The sequence below is a fragment of the Lactuca virosa genome, chromosome 9, assembly GCF_052849685.1.
Source record: "Lactuca virosa cultivar CGN04683 chromosome 9, Lactuca_virosa_CGN04683_v6, whole genome shotgun sequence".
Classification (NCBI taxonomy): Eukaryota; Viridiplantae; Streptophyta; class Magnoliopsida; order Asterales; family Asteraceae; genus Lactuca; species Lactuca virosa.
The window spans coordinates 300714675-300730201 of record NC_136434.1 but is presented as its reverse complement, the minus strand read 5'-3'; the positions used below and the strand labels follow the sequence as shown (position 1 = coordinate 300730201).

Here is a 15527-nt window from a genome sequence, read left to right as displayed (position 1 = left end):
GGGGTTTTCAGTTTTCACTCTCCACTCTCCCCTCTCTATTTTTACAGTTTTCGTTCATAATTATTAATAAATTTACGGCGGACTATATACATTTTACTAAAACATATAACCTGTTAAAAACTAAAAAGTTTTATAGAGATACAAACAATTTATATGAAAATTTAAAATTTTCTAATTGATTGAGAGTAGAGATATAAAAACGTGCAAATTCCAAAATTATTTACGCGGATGGTCCGCGTTCGTCCACTAGGACAGTAGCACTTCCCACTAAAATTTTGGTAACGGCGGCTGCCATTATTTCATTTCTCTTTTTCTTTTTGTAATATTATTTGTTCATTAAGATTTGAGGGAAGGCGTTGACCAGGAGGTGCAATTGTGAAGCTCTGTTTTCTTTCCAACATCTTCCAATCATCAAATCCATCCATCTCATCTCCCTGCTCACTTTTATGCTGATTTCAGTTTAAGCCACACACAAACATGGCTTTTCTCGTAGATCCCCTTATTTCCGAATCCATCGCCAAACTTACTAATCTGGTAATATATGTAGTAAAAACCACAGCCAATTTCAAGCCAGAACTGAAACAACTTACTCTCACCTTACAGAGAATAACACCGATTATTGAGGATGTAGTCAATATGAATCGGAAACTAGATCGCACAGAGGAAGAGCGGAAGATGTTCAAAGAGGAACTCGAAGAAGCGGAAAAACTCGTCAATAAATGTGCGAAAGTGAAGAGAAATATCTTCAAGAAGTTCAAGTACTCACTGAAGCTAAAAGACTTCAACGGTAAATTGTTACGATTCTTTCAAATCGAAGTGCAAGTATTCCAGACTCGGGGCATTGTGGAGACGCTTTCAGGGGTGCACGATATCAAAATAAAAATGGATAGTATAGCTTCGGATGTGAAAGATATTCAACTGAGTAAAAGCTGGAACGGTAATTACAGTGGTTCAATGTCGACGTCTACGAGAACAGACAGATCTGGAAGTGAAAACATGGAACGAGAAAAGTATGGTTGGCGAGCTCCAGCACTTCCGAAGGGAATTGTAGCGTTTGATGAACCATTAGCGAAGCTGAAGGCGGAGGTTGTTGCAGGTATCGGTAGTGACGATTATGGTGATCCAATGGATTGTGATGATCGATCGGTGTTGGTTGTTGCTGCTGCTGGCGGATGTGGAAAGACGACTTTGGTGAAAATGCTATGCAATGACACTGAAATTCGAGGTAATCCTAAATCCTAATCAATCACATTCATGAATCAAATTTTAGGGTTTTTTATATGGAAACAGGAGTAATTAGTTTAACTGGCCTGATGCTATCGCTATCGTTTCTTACATTTGAACAGAAAAATACGGGGAGAACATCTTCTTTGTGACAGTTTCAGAAACACCCAATTTCATGGTAATCGTCAATGATCTCTTTAATCCAAATTTCTCGGGTCCCCAAGTTTCGTTTCAAAGTAATGAAGATGCAAAGAACAAGCTTGAGAACTTTTTGAATGAGAAAGTAGTTGGTCCCATGCTTCTGGTATTAGATGATGTATGGTCTGATACGTTCATTGACAACTTTCCATCAAGGAACAGAGAATGCAAGATTCTTGTCACGTCTAGGACTGCATTTACAAACTATGATGTCTTCAAATTTGACCCTTTGAACGAGAAAGATGCTAAAACTCTCTTTCGCCAATCTGCATTTACTAAAGGAGGGAAGAGGCCTAGTCCAGTTATTAGTGAAAATCTTGTGAATCAGGTAACTATATGCTCTATTCCTAAAATGAATATAGGACTTCTTTTTTCTACTTTACTTTTTTTAGAACATATTGTACGGAATAACAACTTACTTTACCAATAACTTTTACAAATAATAGCAATGCTACTTTATTTTTACTAATAATAGCAATGTTACTTACTTTATTATTTTTACTAATAATAGCAACATCTTACATTTTTCAATCTATATGTGTTATGTAGTTGGTTTATTAGTTATTAAATTAAATGTTGCTATCATTGGTAAACAAAAAAATATCGTCAATTTCATTCGTTATGATTAATATATTTTATCTTCCTAAAGAAGTAAGTAATTTTTGTATGTAGATGGTAACATGTTGCAAAAGACATCCGCTTACTCTTTCTGTGGTTGGTAGATCTTTAAACGGGAAGGATAAGTCAGTATGGGAATCCATGCTAAAATCTTTGTCTCATGGAAGGTTGGTTCTAGATTTACACAAGGATGTACTCATCGGCCTAGAAAGAAGCTTTGAGGCCTTGGATGATGAATTTAAAGAATGTTTCTTGGATTTGGGGCTATTCCCTGAGGATCAAAGGATCCCGGTTAGCGCCCTCTTAAATATGTGGGTGCATTTGTACAAACATGATGATGGTGGCGTTGATACCCTTGCTAAGATCTTTGAACTTTCCTATAGAAATCTTGTCGATCTAATGATCTCAGGGTATTTCACTTATGCTCACTCTTTTTTACCATTTAAGTGTTGTTTTGATAGATGATATTTAGAAAGTATTTAAGAAAAATTTTCTTCACTTTGGTTTCTCCATTAAGTTCTTCTTTCTTCTTTAAGTTTAAAAAAAAACATATATCAAGACATCAATTTAATTTAATGTCTAAATTGTTTAGGTTTAAAAATGATTTGGGTGAAAGAGTTAACCATTGTGACCAGCAATTTGTGACACAACATGATTTGCTGAGGGAGCTTGCTATTCACTTAAATAGCAAACTGTCGTTAGAAAAAAGGAAAAGATTGATTATAAATGCACGAGGAGATGACTTTCCTTCATCAATCGAACAAGTTCAAGAACCTATGCAAGCCCGCATATTGTCTATTTCCACAGGTTTTTATTCTTTCATAAATTTAAATGGAAACTATGCAACCCCACTTATGTTGCTTTTATGTTTGTTGCCAGTTTGTTCTTTTTTCTCACTTGTCAAATAAATATAAACTAATACCTTATATTGAATACGAAAGACAGAAAATATGTTGGTTTTATACTTGTTCCCAAAAGGGTCTAAATTCAAGAAGTAGCAACGTACTTTTCATTTGTTTGTTTATTCTAGCATCCTACTTTTATTTCTTTATGTTACATCATTTGTATTTCCAAATTTTTAAATCATTGTACTTTGAAATTTTACCCAAGTACACTATTTTAATTTTGATTTTTTTTTTCTTGTTAGAATATTATATTTTGAAAACCCACCCAATTATAGCAGCTAAGATTGCTTTGTATTTTGATGACATTACTATTTTTGAAAATTATTCAAAGTACAATACCGTAATAGGAATAAATGAAAATGAAACTAGGTACATACATAAAAATATGTTGGTTTTGTATCTGTTCCCAAAAGGGCTGAAATGCAATAAATAGCAACGTATTTCCACATTATATTTTTAACTTTTTCCTTTTCAAGCCTTTTTTTTATTGAAAATCTACCTAATTATAGCCTTGCAATTCCAATTTATTATTTTTCTTATTACACATTATACTTTAAAGAAATCTATCAATTATAGCAGTTAAAGTTATTCATATTACATTACTATAATTGGTATATATTTCAATGTACATGTAATAAGAAGTTTTGAAAGAAAGATGAACTAAACAAATTAATAAAAGATGTTGCTATTTCTTAAAATAATACGACAAGTGAAAGTCTTTTTAGGTTTTTTTTGAAACGGCAAACTAACTAATCTACTCTTAAATAACCACCTATGTCTCAACCGAGACTTAAACCCTTGACCTCTCATATGAGATGGTCACTCCATACCGCTAGGCCATTGGCCCTTTGGAAAGTCTTTTTAGGTATGGGACAAAAGGGTTCTAATGAGTTTATTCTCACATTACGTTTTCATTTATTAATCAATTACAATCTTTTATTGCAGGAGAATCCTTCTCCTCAAAATGGTGCGACATGGGAGTACCCTACCTTGAAGTTCTAATCTTGAACTTAATGTCAAAAACCTACACTTTACCCAATTTCTTAGCTGGAAATCCAAAATTAAAGATTCTAAACATCACAAACCACGGCTTATACCCTACAGAATTCACCAATTTCAATTTTCTTACCTCTTCCCACAACCTAACAAGAATCAGACTCGAACGTGTCGACATAAGTCCCTCAATTTTATCACTAATAAACCTGCAAAAAGTGTCCTTCATAATGTGCAAAATTGGCAACGGTTTCAAGAAACTTAGTACCAGGCACCAAAATATCTGGCCACAATTAGTTGAAATCGAGATCGACTACTCCCAAGACTTGGTCGAATTCCCTGAGACATTATGTAGCAGCGTCTATCTCAAGAAGATAAGCATCACGAATTGTAACGAGATGTGCGGATTTAATGGAGAAATTGGGGGTTTGATTAATTTGGAAACACTTAATCTTCGTTCTTGTACGAAATTGGATAAGTTGCCGGAATCGATGTGTAAACTTGAGAATTTGAGTGTTCTTGACATTTCGGATTGTTTGAGCTTGAGTGGGTTGCCGGAAAAAACGGGGAAATTGAGAGGTTTAAGGACGATTTATATGAAGGGTTGTACAGGAGTACATGAGCTGCCAGATTCTGTCGAGGACCTGTCTCATGTACGTGTGGTATGTAATGAAGAGATATCTTACAAATGGCAGGAGTATAGTAATGTTGAGATTGATTTGGTGCACGAAGATCCATTAGAAACCCTTAAGAAAATCATGCCGTTTTGACGAACTCATGTCAATAATACAAATTATAATATTTTGTTCCCCTTGATGCTGCATATATAATATGATTAGTAGAGTGCATATTTTCTTAGTATATTGTTCTTCAAACAGATGAGATGACATTTTGATTGTGTGTATAAATGATTTTTGTAATTTGTGTAAGAGTGTTTTTTGTAATTTGTGACTGGTTCCTGAATCAAGCATAGAATAACCCCAGTCAAGAAATAATCGGGAAAAAATTGCAGATTTATGTTATTTTATGATTATAAAAATGTGAACCCCAAAAAGAAATGATATTGACATTAAGGAAATATCATATAAAAGAATGAAATCTTAAGTAGTCCAAGGCAAACACATGATACATACTCAAAATCGGTGGAACTATGAAGTGGGTTTGTGAAATATGGGATAGACCTTTGCTATGAATGTTGTTAGAAGTTGCATGTCTTAGGAAATGCTATGCTAATGGTTGAAATCTACTAATATAGATATGTGGATAATGATGTATACTAAAGTGTTGAAGTATTGTAGCGTGATGACGCGAACAACGAGTCAAACATCCCGTGAAGAAGGACGAGGACAAGCTCCAAATCAAGGGCCTCTTGTGAATAGGCCACCTAGAGTGGTCAACCAAGGCAACAATGATGGTGAGCTCCATTCCCCTCCGGTCACTCTTGAGGCAATCCAGAAGCTTCTACATGACCACAGAGAACAAAGCCGAATTGAAATGAGGCAATTGATTGACGAACGAATGAGGGATTTATCGAGAACTTTATCGGACTCTCGGGATCAAGGTGACACCCCCGAGGGTGTTGCCCAATCTGAGTCATCCACTCATGGACCTCCTCCACCACCCAACCTCTAGTTATTGCTCTAAAAGCACCATTAGTTGGACCAAAAGGAGCGCGTGAATGTGGAATCAAAGACTTTATGACGTGTCGTCCTACAGAATTCAAAGGTGACAAAGACCCAAAGGTCGTGATGAAGTGGATTGCCGAAATGGAACATGTCTTCTGTCACACCCTCAAACCGAGATGGCGGGGGCGGAGGACATCACGTACAGTATCATAACAATGCACAATAGTAAAACAAGCAACAACAACCATTGCATTAATAGTATAGTTAATACATGTGTGTTCTTTGTATAGTTGTATGACACCAAAAATGTATAGCAAAAATAAAAGACGAGTCTTGAACATGCTCTGTCTTCTAAAAAACATGTGCTCGTGTACCTGTCTACTGGTTCCCTGAGAATACAAGTTATTTTGAAAGAGAATATCAACATTTAAGTTGGTGAGTTCATAAGTATTTAGTGTCTAATGTTTGTATTTGTTTCATAAAAATGTTAGTATACTTCCCAGAAAATCCTATATTTTCTACTTAAAATGAAAAGTAGTCTTATACCCAAGACCCAACTGTTTGTTTGCCTTGTTATCTTGAAATGGTGTAAAATGTATGTTTGTACTCGAAATATGTCACACCCCAAAACCGAGAACGGCGGAAACGTTCTGGGGCGGAGGATGTCATGTACAGTATCATAACAATGCAAAGTAGTAAATAAGCAACAACATCATCCATTGCATTAATAGTATAAATTTCATACAAGTGTGTTCTTTAATAGAAGTAAGACACCAAAAGAATAATCAAAATAAAAGACGAGTCTTGAAGATGCTCCGTCTTCTCAAAACCTGGTCATCGGTACCTGTCTACTGGTGACCTGAGAATACAAGTTATTTTGAAAGCGTAGATCAGCATTAAAGCTGGTGAGTTCATAAGTATTTAGTGTCAATGTTTGCATAAGTTTGAATGAAAATGTTTGAAACTGAACAATGTAAATGTTTGTATATGTTTGAAAACTCCTAGAAAATCCTATATTTTCTACTAGTATAAAAAGTAGTCTTCTACCAAGACTCGACTGTTTTGAATGTTTGACTCTTTGTAAAAGTGAAAGCTTTTCCCAAGTATGACTATCATTTCCAAAATATAGTTTTATATTCCCCCTTTATGTGAGAAGATCACAAGTTGAATATAATGGGAAAAATGTACATGTGTACTACAGTATTATTTGTATTAATTACTGAAGTTATAACTACCTTAAAACCAATGGTTTAATTAAGGCAAAATGTGATATGATTGTTACCATGCTAATCTGACTATAACACGACGATGAAAGACGTCGGAAGAAATGACATTTGGCACCCGTAGACTTGCAAGTCCCACTGTAGCGAACAGCAAAGGTGTAGGATAGTCAATCCAGTATAGATCTATACGCAAACTCACGCTCTCCCTCCAGGAGATTCTGGTTACAAAACGTGACATAACGAAATGGTCGATGTGTCATGAAGTAGTATCTCACATTATGTTATCTCTGAACCTTATTATAGTATACTTGTTATAGTAATAGTATTCTATGTATAGTATTCTCTGAATAGTATCCTTGTTATAGTATGCTCTGTCTAGTGTTCTCTGTTATAGTATTCTCTGTTATAGCATTTGTATATGATAGTATCTTCCTAAACTATACCTATTATAGTTTACTAGTAAGTTATGTATATAAATAGATGAATGTATAACTTTGCTACCCAAAGGTAATGAACTGATTGAATAGAACTTTTATGTCCATATATGTATACAGGATATATAACTAATGTTTAGACGACATTCGGACGAATAACCGATGCCCTAAGGCCACATCCTAACGAGGAAAAGGAAATAAAGCGAGTTAGCCGTCCTAAGTCCTTTAAACATTACTTATATAACTATACATATATAGACATGATTTTGACAGTACATATAAGTTGAAAAGAGGTTTTGTAAAACATTTAAAGAGTTTTGAACAATAAATAAATAATGACTTGATGTCATTTTATAAAACGATTTAAAAGTAGATCGTTTTGAAACACAGTTTGAAGTATATGAAATCCTGGTTTGAAACACAGTTATAAATCACATGTGATTGATCTTATAACTAGCATGTTATCTACTTGTATCCCCCCCTATAAAAGCATTTAAAATCATTTAAAAGATAAGTTTCAGGGGTATGAACTCACCTGAAGTGAGTGATGCGATAGTAGGATCGGTAACGGATGCTAAGTGTCAAGTGAGGACTTGAACACACACACTGATCCTAGTTAACATATAATGAAACATATATGTATCTAATTAGTCATTTAACAACTAATTAACCAAGTTAAAACACCGTAGGTCATGGAAACACTTTGATTCAAGTGTTAATGATACTAAAGGGTTGCATCTAAGGGTTGTATGGCATGGCATTGGAGTTTATGGCCCAAGAACCACTCCTTATGGAGTTTACGGCCCTAGGTCACTTCCCCCATGAGTTTACGGCCGTAAACTCATGGTACTAAATGCCATTGTGTGATTTAAGGTCTTATAAGTCAGGGTAAGCCTTCTATGACCAAGTCCAAGCCTTAGGAAAGCATTAGGGGTACAATAACCCTAACTTGTAGAGTTTACGGCCTAAGGACCACTTCCATAGGGGTTTACGGCCGTAAACTCTTATGGGGACTTGTTTTGATTGTTGTTTAAGGTCTTAAACACTTCTAGGAAGGATCTAGACTAGTATTCTAGGCTTAGGAAGGGACTAGGGTTCATTTGACCCCATTTAGAAGGGTTTACGGCCCAAGAACCTCCCTTGGCTGTAAACTCCTTTGATCCTATGTTTCTTGGTGATTTTCAAGTGTTAACAAGTTCATATTAAGCACATAAGAAGCTAGGGCAAGTGTACTTACAAGATAGAAGCTTGATTGGGTGTTTAAGGAACGAGAACACTAGTGTGTGTTCTTGGTGTTTTGAAGATCTACATGAAAATCAATAATGAATGGATGAAATGATGTATAAACACTAGGTGATAGGTTATAACAATAAATCAAGTCAAGTGAAACTTACGTTTTCGGAAGATCGGGTGAAGAACGGGATGCTACTTGAGAGAGAAAGGTAAGTGTTCTTGAGGGTGAAAGTGGGAAATGAACCAATTGGGGAGTAAACTCATGCCTAAGGCATGAGTTCACGGCCACACAAGAGTTTACGGCCCAAACCGCAAAAGTTTGGCCGTGAACTCTTTATTAGGGTGCTAAGTGTGGGTTTGCTACTCCAAGACCCGAGACAGTACTTCCTTTCATTCGCTCGTTTGAAGAATAAATACTAAAAACACTCAAACGGACTCCAAATTGGCTAACAATTATCAGAAATGTAATTGACTTTTAATTGAAGTGCTTGACTTTAGAGTTTGTACGAATGAAAATTTCGGGTTGTCACATCATCCCCCTGTTAAAGGGAATTTCGTCCCGAAATTAGAGTTTAAGCAAATTAGTAGTTACAATTAACTAAGTAAAGAGATGAGGATATTTCAATTTCAATTGATCCTCGCGCTCCCATGTGAATTCAGGTCCTCGCTTGGCGTTCCAGCGAACCTTCACATTCGGGATACGGCTTTGCTTCGTTTGCTTGACCTCTCGGTCCATGATTTCTACAGGTTCTTCCACAAAGTTGAGGCTCTCGTTGATCTCGATCTCGTCGAGTGGGATTACAAGAGTCTCGTCGGACAGACACTTTTTCAAGTTCGAGACGTGGAAAGTAGGATGTACGTTACTGAGTTCACGCGGTAGATTGAGTTTGTAAGCTACTGGGCCGATTCTAGCAAGAATCTCGAAAGGCCCTACGTCTCTTGGATTTAGCTTGCCACGCTTTCCGAAGCGTATCAAGCCCTTCTAGGGTGAGACTTTCAGAAGGACTCGGTCTCCCACCTGGAATTCCAAAGGTTTCCTTCGTTTGTCTGCGTAGCTTTTCTGACGGTCTCTAGAGGCTTTCAATCGTTCACGGATCTGAACGATCTTCTCTGTCGTTTCCCGTATGATTTCCGGACCCGTGAGAGTGCTGTCAGGAACTTGTCCTTTAGCTAATTGGGTGTCACCCACTTCAGCCCAACACAGAGAGGATCTGCACTTTCGGCCATAGAGGGCTTCAAATGGAGCAGCCTTTATGCTCGTGTGATAACTGTTGTTGTAGGAAAACTCGACAAGGGGTAAATGAGTATCCCATCCCTTCCCAAAGTCGATCACACAGACTCTCAGCATATCTTCCAAGGTTTGGATAGTTCTCTCACTTTGTCCGTCGGTCTGTGGATGGTAGGCTGTACTCATGTCCAACCTAGTTCCTAGGGAACTTTGTAGCGACTGCCAGAACCTCGAAGTGAATCTACTATCTCTGTCCGAGATAATGGATATGGGAACACCGTGCAGTCATACAATCTCCCTAATGTAGGTTCTCGTAAGTTTCTCCATCTTGTCGGTTTCTTTGATGGGTAGGAAGTGTGCGGACTTGGTCAATCTGTCGACGATGATCCATATGGTATCAAGTCCACCCGTTGTCTTGGGCAACTTGGTTATGAAGTCCATAGTGATCCGCTCCCACTTCCATTCCGGTATCTCTGGTTGTTGTAGAAGACCGCAGGGTTTCTGGTATTCGACATTGACCTTGGCGCAAGTAAGGCATTTACTTACGAAGGTAGCAATATCTGCTTTCATGTTAGGCCACCAGTATAGCTTTTTAAGATCCAGATACATCTTATCTGAACCCGGGTGGACGGAATAACGGGTGTTGTGCGCCTCGTTCATGACCAAGTCTCTGAAACCACCAAGTTTCGGTGTCCAGATCCGATTCATAAGGTATAAGGCTCCGCCACCCTTGACTTCTAAGTTCTTATCCATCCCTCTCAGGGATTCACTCGTCACATTTTCAAGTTTCAAAGCGTCGAGCCGAGCCTCCTTAATTTGTGTGGACAAGTGTGAATGGATAGTCATAGTCAATGATTTGACTCTACGACCGGAGTATTCTTTCTGACTTAGGGCGTCAGCTACTACGTTGGCCTTGCCGGGATGATAACGAATTTCGCATTCGTAGTCATTGAGTAGCTCGACCCACCGTCGTTGTCTCATGTTGAGCTCCTTCTGATCAAAGATATGTTGAAGGCTTTTGTGGTCTGTAAAGATAGTGCTTTTCGTACCATACAGATAGTGTCTCCAGATCTTTAGGGCAAACACAACTGCTCCTAACTCAAGATCATGCGTGGTGTAGTTGACCTTGTGTGTCTTCAGCTGTCTCGAGGCATAGGCGATGACCTTACCTCGTTGCATCAGAACACATCCGAGCCCTTGGTTGGATGCATCGCAATAGACTACGAAGTCTTCTATTCCTTCTGGAAGGGATAGTATTGGCGCGGTGCATAAGGCTCGCTTCAGCGTTTGGAACACCTTCTCTTGTTTCTCTTCCCAATCAAAGGACACGCCTTTCTGGGTCAGTGTAGTAAGCGGCTTAGCGATGCTAGAGAAGTTCTGTATGAACCTGCGATAGTAGCCAGCGAGACCTAGAAATTGACGAATTTCTGTAGGTGTCTTCGGTGCTGACCAGTTCTCAATGGCCTTGATTTTGGAAGGGTCCACGTGAATTCCTTCTTCACTAACAACGTGGCCGAAGAATTCGACTTTTCGAATCCAAAACTCGCACTTAGAGAACTTCGCATAGAGTTTCTCCGATCGTAATGTTTCTAAGACTCTTCGTAGGTGTTGACTATGCTCCTCCTTACTTCGAGAGTAGATAAGTATGTCATCGATGAAGACAATGACGAACTGATCCAAGTAAGGGCGGCACACCCTATTCATCAGATCCATGAATACAGCTGGTGCGTTGGTTAATCCGAACGGCATCACTACAAACTCGTAGTGTCCATAACGAGTTCGGAAGGCTGTCTTGGGAACATCCTCATCTAACACTCGTAACTGGTGATACCTGAATCTTAGATCTATCTTCGAGAAGTAGTTTGCTCCTTGAAGTTGATCAAATAAATCGTCAATGCGGGGTAGAGGATAACGATTTTTAATGGTAAGCTTGTTGAGTTCCCTGTAGTCGATGCACATACGAAACGATCCGTCTTTCTTCTTGACGAACAAGACCGGTGCTCCCCAAGGTGAGAAGCTTGGCCTAATGAATCCCTTCTTGAGAAGTTCGTTAAGCTGATCGGAAAGTTCCTGCATCTCTGCCGGTGCCAGACGATAAGAAGATTTGGCTACTGGAGTAGCCCCTGGCATTAAGTCGATTCTGAACTCGACTTGGCGTTGCGGTGGTAATCCCGGAAGTTCTTCTGGAAAGATGTCGGGAAAGCCGCGTACTTCTGGAATGTTCTGAATATCATTCACTTCTTGACTCGTATCGACGATGTGCGCAAGGAATGCATGATATTCCTTTTGCAAGCATTTCTGATCTTGGATACACGAAATGATGCGAAGGTTCGTACTAGATTTGTCGCCGTAGATAACTAGAGTTTCGTTGTTAGGGAGGTTAAGACGAACTGCTTTCTCAAAGCACATGATGTCGGCGCGACGATGACTTAGCCAATCCATGCCGATTATGACATCGAAACTTTTAATTGAGACCAGCATAAGGTCTATTTGGAAAGTATGACCAACTAGAGTTAGCGTACAACCTATGTATATGCAGTTAGTAATTTCCGTTTTCCCGTTTGCCATTTCTACAGTGAAAGATTCCTCTAGTGCTCGTGGTTTTTGTTTAAGTAAGTGAACAAATTTCTGGCTTACGAAGCTTCTCTCTGCTCCGCTATCGAATAGTATACATGCATATGAATTATCGAGGAGAAACGTACCAGTAACTATCGTAGGATCAGCTACGGCTTCCTCGTGGCCTATTGTCAGAATCCTTCCCACTCCGCCGGCATTCCTTGCCTTTGGGCAGTCTCTTTTGAAATGACCAACCTCGCCACAACCATAGCAAGCCTGGCCCGCACCCATGCCGGGGACTTGGTTAACTGGCCTTGCCGGAGCCTTGCAGAATCGGGCAGTATGCCCTTTTCTGTTGCAGTTAGCGCACTGCATTTCCCGACAGGCACCATTATGATGAAAAGTGCATTTGTTGCACTTGGGCAAATTGCTGGTATACGGCTTCCTTGGCGCTGTAGCAGTAGGCACAATCGCAGCATTAACAGCCATCACTTGCTGCTTTTTGGCAGAGTTCTGTGCCGATTTTCCTTTCTTGTTATCCCAGAACTTCCGCTTGTTGTCAGCGGCTTTGGAGGGTTCTGGGGCAGCCAGGGTTGTTGTTGTTGTTGTTGTTGTTGTCGAGTTAGAGACTCCGTGATCAATGAGTCTCTGTGCCAATCGCTTGGCACTATCGAAAGTAGTGGGGTTTGAAGCTAAGACATTCCCCTGAAATGGAGGCACTAGCCCCCAAATGTACCTCTCGACCTTCTTCCCCTCAGTGGGAACCATATTCGGACATAGTGCCACCAGATCGCTGAATCTGGCAGTGTAAGCCACTATGTTGGAGCCTTTCATGGTCAGACTCCAGAGTTCTTATTCCATTTTCTGAACCTCGCCCCTTGGGCAGTATTCTTCAACCATCAGCCCTTTAAGAGCTTCCTAGCCCATCGCATTTGCCACTATTAAGGTTAGTGACTTGACATGGCTATTCCACCATGTCAGGGCTCTATCACTGAAGGTGCAGGCATCAAATTTTACTTTGCTTCCCTCAGTACAGGAACAGATCTCAAAGATCGATTCTGTCTTTTCGAACCATTGCGATAACGCAATGACTCCACCGATCCCATTGAAGGTTCGGGGCTTACAGTTTGTGAAGTCTTTATAAGTGCACTCTCGCGAGCGCACGACGACATCACCTTGCGTGGAATGGACCACTGTTCCACCTCCACTAGTTCCCTGGTTGTTGTGGTATTGTGCCATGGTTGTAGCAACAGCCGCAGCTACCGCAGCATTAAGAGCTGCCGTATCAAATTGTGAAGGAGGTGGTGTTGGAGTTGGAGTAATCGGAGGATTACGCCTTGTTGACTTTTGGGGAGGCATCTTTCAACTATAAGTTTAAAAGATGAGTATAATGATAAGAATTCAATAGTGAATTAAATGAATGAGTCCGATGAACTAAATCGCCATAGTTCAACAACTAGATAAGAGTATGAGTTCTCTAGAATCACAAGAATGAATGTTTTTGAACGAAGATTTCTACAAAAGACTAGCTAATTGCCAATATCATTGATATTTAGGATGTAATGAGTTTGGGGAAAATTGACCTATGAGTAGGTCTTACATCATATCTGCAGTAGCAAAACTTTGACAGCTGAGAAGTCTAGTTAAAGTACTTGAATGACAAGAATATTTTACAGACCAAAGCTTCATAGAGCATAGTTAAGAAAGGCTATTCCTTGAATCAAAAGAAAAGATGTGCTAAACACCTTCTAATGGCGATGGGAATTCCTCGGGCAAACCCTCAGATCTGCCAGTTGGCGAACCACATCTTGAAGGTGTCGCTGATGAGCCCTCTGGCGAACTCGAAGTTCTATGACTTCAGCTCGAGAAGCAGCCAGCTGTTGCTGCAGAGTCTCATTGACTCTCCTGGTCCTTTCCATAGCTTCTTCAAGATGGACAATCCGGACCGTGTTAACGCCTGAGTTAGCGTCAATTTCCACGATTTGGCCGATAGCTGCTCTACCTTGCTCTATATTCCGAGCAATCCTGTGGACCATTATGGGCAGGGCTCGGTCAGCAGAGCCTCCTTCGCTGAGATTGTAAAAGCTTCGGTCCCCATTGAAAGGTACTGGTTGACCCTGCTCATCACTCCAACGATTCAAGTTTGTCGCCCACATGGGTGTGGGACCTTGAAATGCAGGTCTGAAGAAGTAATGAATCGAGTATGAAATTAATCAGAGTATGAATTCAAGTCATGATGCGAGATTTAGACACAGGATGTAAATATGATCTTGTTTCAGCTCTATTACGCTTTCAAGTTTTATAGAGTACAAGATGTAATTCTGTAAAAGACTTCGTTACTATGACCCTAGTAAGCACTCCTATTTATAGGAGAGGAAAGCGTACAAAAAATATACTAAGGACTAAGCGTTAAGCTTCGAATACAATGCCCTAGTAAAATATATTACAAAATGTTCGAAGGGTACAAAACATATACTTCGACTCATTACAACAATTCGACCCTTACAATCTCCCTCTTTGTAATAATAGTCGAAGTCTTCAATTAGTGAGAAGTGTGATGGAATACAGCAACACCCTTCGAACCTCTGTATACCATGAGATAATCTTCTTCAACTCCTTCTTGTCTCCTTCATTATTCTCTTTGCAATGATTCATACGAACAATTAAGTTCGTATATTGAGACGTTGAGTACCTTTCTACTTCACTTGCCTGGAACAAGAAACGTTTAGCTTTTCCTGCTTTGTCTTTTCCAGCAAATACTATTCCAAATGGCTTAAGACAAATTTCTCCATCAGCAAATTTCTTTAATTCTGCTTGAGTCTTCGAAGGAGCCATTGGAGCTTTTATTTCCATTCCCTTGGCAGTTGCTAACTCCACATCAGTCATTGCCAAACACTCATAGTAATTTTCGATGAAGATTTTGATGTGAGCAACTCCAATCTTGAATTCTTCTGGATCTGTGTTTTGTAGGAATGAAAATGATTTGTCTTTTAAAAGCAATGCAACTTGTATGAGATTATACAAGTTCATCAATGGAAAATCAGCAACAGTAAATTCACAAATCTTTCCATCTGCCCTGGCAACCACATATTTAAAGTTTTGGACTGTGTTTTTGAAAACCACATCCTTTTTCATGCTGATCACTTTCTTTATTTTGATTAAAGACCAAACATCTTCAGGGGCTTTTCCAAGAACAGCATGAAAACGTATTTTCATGTGTGTACCATCATCCTTGTTTTTAAATTTCCCATTCTGCCTTGAACTGTGGCATGATAAACATCATTTCGTTT

General features: G+C 39.2%; 1 protein-coding gene across 1 annotated transcript; it reads left to right on the top strand.

Moving 5' to 3' along the window:
• The first annotated feature begins 309 nt into the window (after positions 1-309).
• On the top strand, positions 310-4882 carry LOC145136547 (putative disease resistance protein At5g66900). Its single transcript, XM_079070667.1, has 5 exons — positions 310-1225; positions 1347-1750; positions 2095-2450; positions 2633-2847; positions 3891-4882. The coding sequence occupies exons 1-5, from the start codon at positions 478-480 to the stop codon at positions 4706-4708; spliced, it is 2541 nt and encodes an 846-aa protein (XP_078926793.1). The 5' UTR covers positions 310-477; the 3' UTR covers positions 4709-4882.
• Positions 4883-15527: the final 10645 nt, after the last annotated feature.